This window comes from Phycodurus eques, chromosome 14, assembly GCF_024500275.1.
Source record: "Phycodurus eques isolate BA_2022a chromosome 14, UOR_Pequ_1.1, whole genome shotgun sequence".
Taxonomy (NCBI): Eukaryota; Metazoa; Chordata; class Actinopteri; order Syngnathiformes; family Syngnathidae; genus Phycodurus; species Phycodurus eques.
In genome coordinates this window covers 3,318,812-3,325,000 of record NC_084538.1, presented here as the reverse complement: position 1 = coordinate 3,325,000, position 6,189 = coordinate 3,318,812, and the positions used below count along the sequence as shown (strand labels likewise).

The following is a 6,189-nucleotide window of genomic DNA, read 5'->3' as shown; positions in this document are numbered from 1 at the left end:
AGCCCATCCCAGCTCAATGACATTTATTGAAAAGATGACCAGAAAGCCTTTTTGCTCATTGTGTTCACACAGCAGGCTGAGCATGGCAGACCTAGACTTCGATGGTGGGGAATCTGGGGCTTCTGCCACGTACCCCATACAGGCTTCTGCCCTGAGAAAGAACGGCTATGTCATGCTTAAAGGGCGCCCCTGTAAGATTGTCGACATGTCTACCTCCAAAACTGGCAAGCATGGACATGCCAAGGTAAAAACAACATTAAAATGCGAGCTGCTCCAATGTAATTAGTGGTCCCACAATGCTGATAACACTTCTGTGCCAAATGCACTCCACTGATATTTAAAAGAAAACATTCTTTTTTTTTGGTTCCCCCCAAAGGTTCACCTCGTTGGGCTTGACCTTTTCACTGGCAAGAAGTATGATGATATTTGTCCATCGACCCATAACATGAATGTCCCAAATGTGGCGAGGGTTGACTACCAGGTAAGCTGTTGGATGTCTTGGCAACCCCAAATTTGGGTTGTTATGTCTGCTAAAACAAGCTAGTATAGAAAACTACTTTTTAATTCCCTAACAGCTACTGGCTGTTTTACCTTAACGAGTTTTCGGTTTTTAATAGCGTCCAAGGCTTTGTTACCCGCAACTATGTATATATCGCGTAAATACCTTTTATACCGATGACAGCTGAGATAGGCTCCAGCACGCCCGCGACCCTAGTGAGGAGAAGCGGCTCAGAAGATGGATGGATGGATAATATAGATTTAAAGGGCTTCACTTAGACAAAAAGTAGTCCTTTGCAGTGACCTTGGACAATGGATTGCAAGTTGGTGATAGCGGAGCATGTTACAGATTTATGGACATTTTCTAGGAATTTTCTTTACTTGCCTTATTTCTTACAAGGCGTGTCACACTTGTGTGAGAACCTAATGTACAGGCTCGCAAACCTGCTGAACGGGGTTTTCCTGTAGGCAAACAAGCCTGACTGACAGGCTCTTTTTGGGCAGTTAATCACTTAGGGCGGGGGGGATTAAAATGGGCAGATTTTTCAGTAAGGGTTGAGGTGTGTAAAACAGTGAGTGTTGCTATTAATTTGATTCATTTCTAATGTATGAATTAATATATCGTTGGGGATAATATGGTCAGTTTTATATTTTTTTCGAAACTCGAGACAGTGGGTTTGTCCCCACGTAGTCTGTTTATATTCATGCATTATTAACCAGTTTAAAGTGTTGAAAATAGCTTGACAACAAATCTATTAACTCTCTTGGGCACTAGGACTGTCTGAGAAGTGTCTTAAAGCTCGGCCTCTTCATTATTTGAGATGTTTGATTTCGCTTTTTATTTATTTGTGTTTACTTTTTTTTGATCGATACCAGCAAGAGTTTTCACACTTGAGTAATCTCTGATATGGAGTACCGACACCACTAGTATTTTTGATGCATAAAATTTGTATTAACACAATGAGAAATAATTGTGAATATTCCTTTCTTTCTGGCTATATATATATTCCTTTCTTTCTGGCTTACAATACGTGATGATTCACTGATGCGTCAAACCACTGCAGTGCAGCGCCAACTAAAGGCGAGGAGGACTAACTTGATGTCAGATTCTTTTGCCTTATTGGTGGCTGGTATCTGTTGCCATCACAAGTACCTGTTACCTTGAAATCAGGCACGATACACATACCTGGAATTGGTGTTCGCCTGTCCCAAGGCATTACATAGCAGCCCCTGACTAACGTGCCACAGACCGGTGTGGTATATTGGTAAATACATTGTTTTGCTATCAAAAGCCATTCCTAAATGTTGGTTTTGCTGCTTTATAGAATAGAACCACTTTTCAGATGTTAGACGTGTCACGAAAGCAAAAAATATTAGCATCAAAGGTGCAAGAAGCATCTGAAGTTCCTAAAATATTTCTAAGTTGTACTGCTAATTACTGAAGAATGGTAAAAGGTAGAATCAAACTTTTTTTTTTTTTTTTCCTTCCTGGTGAAAGAAAAGCATCTATTCTTTGATTTGGTAGATTTGATGTGTGTTTAATGGTAGAACGCAGTATTCTGTGGGTCTTGAAATATCTGGCAAAATGCTCTAAAATAGCACTCTTGTCTGAAAATAGCTGGCATTAAATGAGTTCAAGGCCTTTTCTCTGGTCAGGGAGGGGGGAGGGCGTCAGCCTGAGTGATGTGCACGGAAAAATAAGTAATTTTTGAAGGGGGGGGGAAAAAAAACCCCATTTTCATTCAAGAAAGCTTGACAGAACTTTTTGAGGCCGTTAAAGTGATGCCCTCTGGAATTTAATGTTTGTCCAAATTAAGTGTGTGTCTGTGTGTGTGTGTGCGTGCGCGTGTGGGCGCGCGCTTGCTGATTTATCTAGGTCCTAGGGTGTAATGATGGTTTTCTGAGCCTGATGGATGACTCTGCAGAGACCAGGGATGACCTTAGATTACCGGAGGGCGATTTGGCCAAAGAAATTGAAAAGAAAATAGAGTGCGAGGATTCGTTTCTGGTAAGTTTTGTCATCTTGTAATGCTTTGCATTTCTTTTTGGACTGAAATGAAAAATACATGCTTTTTTTTCCCCTCTCTCTTACTGTCTGACATGAAATCAGACTAAACTTTTCCTATTTTTGGTCAATTACAATTACCCAAATTATTTCCATTTACTTCATGGCAGAATAATTATTTTAAAAAATTAAGGCAATTTTTGTTCATTAATTTCTTCAAAGTCAGATGTTTAAATACAGTAAGATTACTATTGAACAGTTTGGAAAATCCTAAATGATGATGTGATGTCTTTGGACACTTCTGATTCTGATGGTTTATATACAACATTTGATTCGATTAGACACACAGTTGTGGATGTGTTTGAAGGCACACCTGAAACACTGAAAAGTCAAAACAAAATCAGCCAGGATATTAGACTTTACACCGATTTTATCGGCCTGATCGGTATTGGCCAATAATTAGCATTTTATACTGATCGGTTTTGTCATAATTCGCCGCTCCGCAAAAAACATTGACTCCGCCTCGCCATGGTGCACAGTATATTTGAATCCAAAAGCTAGTTTATTTTTAGCCTTGTCACGTGTCTTTTGACGTAGTACTGTAAATATCTGCTGGCCAATAAAGTTGTAAAAAAAAAAAAAAAAGGTTTTTTGACAATCATTGGACTTTATCTTGTCAACTCAAATGCGACCGGATACACTCGTTACCGTGGCGGCGACAACGAGTGGATCGCATTGACTATATTGTGAGGACAAAATGGGGGAAAACGTGTGTTGGTGGTCACGGGTGCTCAGGAGAGGAGAGGACGTTCGTTTAAGGCTTGCGTGAGGTATGTTCACGTACTTTTAATACAATACGGCTCGCAAGCGGCAACAAAAACGTTACGTAGCCTAGCAAGCTAGCGCTAACGGTTGTATGTAAACTTGCCGCCATTCTGTCGAATCATGCTGTAAAGTTTCGGCGTGGGTGTGCTAAGTTAATTACAATAAAGTAATTTAGTTACAGTAAGTTAGCACCCATTATTTCTGTCACGTTGTAATGTTGGTTTGACCGGACTGATTAGAATACACGATCTGACTCGAGCAAAAACCAAATACTAATGAAATGTAAACATCTGACTTGGAAGAAATCAATGAAAAATAATGTTGGTAATCTTAATTGACCTAAAATAGGAAATGTTTACTCAGATTTCATGTCAGACAGGGAGGAACAAAGCATATGTGTCTTTATGAAGTGTATGTGAACTTCTGGTTTCAACTGTACCTAATGTCATATCTGCAAGATAAACCAGAATGAGTACTTGAATACCAGAGAGCCCAAATGTAATCCATCCCTGTTGGTTTTTTTTTTGCTTTTTTTTACCCCCACTTCTTCTTCAGGTCACCGTGTTAAAGGCTCTAAGTGAGGAGCAAGTAGTCGCCATCAAGGCACAAACCAGTTAGAGCTGACCTATTCTTTCGATGCTACGCTGCCCGCATCCGTCGCACATTTCCTCTCCGAGTGGGTCACCTCAACTGTGGATCGGGATTGGTGCAGGTTCCTTTTTAAAACATTGCAACTTGGCTCGAGTGACTGGCAGTCAATGAAGTTAGCATAAAATCTTGCCTTAAGTATGCGGTTTTATTATTAGGTATCCAGATGATTCATAGACTAAAAAGAAAGAGAGAAAAAAAGACCACTCATACACAGACTGTTCATAGACATTTATGAACTATTCATAGACACACATGAATATGAATTAAGAAAGTCAACATTGAATGTGAAGAGCTTTTATTTGAATAACTTTGTTAGTCTGGGTTACGTTAAAGGGAAAATTAGCAGTTTTTAAACTGCTCGGAAGTTTTGAATGTAGCCTCACTTCATTGAGCCTTCCTCCCCTCGCATCTCTGACAAAAGTCACGCCTCTCACTAACGTGCGCGTGCACTGTTACTGCAAACAAGCGCGACACTATCCACGGCTGCTGAATGTTATCGGGTTGAAGTTATATTTTTTTGGAAAGGACAAATAATTGTGTGCCGGCAATGACAAAGCCGTACTAAGTATGCCACTGTGCGCATAGCAAATGATTGACACCTTGTAGGACACGCCTTCTGTCGCTGATTGGTTGTCTTTCCTTGGGCGTGGTGGTTGTAATCATAGAGGTACAAAATGGGGCTGGAAGTTTTTTTTTTTTTTTTTCTGTCTCCCCCCCCCCACACACACACACCCCTCCATGTCACAGATCATTTTACTACTGTGACATACTGTGTTTTACTAGGTGACATGACAGATTTATAATGTAACAAGATGTTTGTAAATTGAAAATGATCCTTTAGTAATAATAACTTAGAATATCTGTCAAAATAGGAGTGCTAACGATACACCGTTATCATTTTTTTTAATACTATCATTAGCACAAAAAGTGAAAAATGTCAAATGTGTATGTAAATCGGTGTCTGAATGTTCTTTTTTTTTTGGGGGGGGGGGGGGGGGGTCTATGATGAGTCTGGCAACCTTATTCTTCCACACACACTCCACTGTTGCATTCATTGCAGAAGTGTGCCTTTCAATGTTTCACATCGTGACAAACGTTAAAAGCATCCATCTGTTTGTGAAAACTGCACAATTCTGACATGTTCACCAGCAGTGTTTTTCATGTGCACTTGGTTGCTTTTAATTTAACTTTTTTTTTTTTTCCCCCCCAATTATGAAAAGTAAATGCAACAGTCAACGAAGTATGAATTCTGTTTCAAGAGGTGGTATATATATATATATATATATATATATATATATATATATGTTTTTTTAATTATTATTATTTTAGGTAGTAGGTGGAGGGGGAGCGGTACACACTTTGTAGAATACTTTTTGGGGTGGATGGTCTGTTGAATGTTCTTGAAATGTTTGTGCGGTTTTACCCGTTAGTGTGTCGTGTTGTATTGGACCTTGGCTGAATGTTTACGTTTCCATTTCAGAACCAAACTGGGACAATGTGTTCAATGTTTTCTCAACCAATTGCAAATAAATATTCTTATCACCTCCTGTTATGTTGTGTCAAATAGTTTTTAAGTTGCAATTTTGTGTGAGTGTAATCAACATGTCCAATGCACTGTCATGGTTCATGTAACTTTTTAATTTTTTTATTTTAAAGATGAGTTATTAATGAGATGCTTAAAGGGGCTCTTGTTTCTTTCGGACGCACGAGCAGGCATGACCCGGGTCAAATTGACCCAGGAACGTTATTGCAGTTCCTGAGGAACAACATAACAGGAGGGTGACAGCCTAGTCTTATTTTTATTTATTTCCCCCCACAACTATGTGCATTTCAGATGGGTAATAGTAAATAGTGCCGTGTCGTCATTATTCGCAAGACTGTTTGTTTATTATAACATGGTGGGGGGAAAAAGACGGGCAGTCCTGTCGATCGAGCGTCCGATGGTAGTGGCCCAGATTCGAAAGTACCAAGCATGGCAAGGTTCGGGTCGTTTCTCTTTGTACCTGTCGTAATTGAAAAGCCATCATCGAACAAACAGAGCTTTTAAGCCTGCGTCAACCTGTGGAAGCCGTTTGAGATGTTTGACCTTCACAATGCAATGCAATGTCCCTGCAGTGAAATGACCTGTTCTAAATGAGACACACCACAGAGGAGATGTTAACCATGCCAAATTTGGACAATTCAAAACATGCCAATTACATCAAATGAAG

At 39.7% G+C, this 6,189-nt stretch overlaps 1 protein-coding gene across 2 annotated transcripts in view; it reads left to right on the top strand.

Moving 5' to 3' along the window:
* eif5a2 (eukaryotic translation initiation factor 5A2) overlaps nucleotides 1-5,526 on the top strand; it is a 10,245-nt gene extending 4,719 nt beyond the window's left edge. The window contains exons 2-5 of one of the 2 annotated variants that reach the window (XM_061697097.1): nucleotides 73-244; nucleotides 377-481; nucleotides 2,375-2,506; nucleotides 3,884-5,526. In XM_061697097.1, coding sequence (XP_061553081.1) covers nucleotides 83-244; nucleotides 377-481; nucleotides 2,375-2,506; nucleotides 3,884-3,946 — 462 coding nt within the window. In that variant the 5' untranslated portion in view covers nucleotides 73-82 and the 3' untranslated portion in view covers nucleotides 3,947-5,526. The remainder of the gene's footprint in view (nucleotides 1-72; nucleotides 245-376; nucleotides 482-2,374; nucleotides 2,507-3,883) is intronic. The other variant, XM_061697095.1, reaches the window with a different exon arrangement.
* The last annotated feature ends 663 nt before the right edge of the window (nucleotides 5,527-6,189 follow it).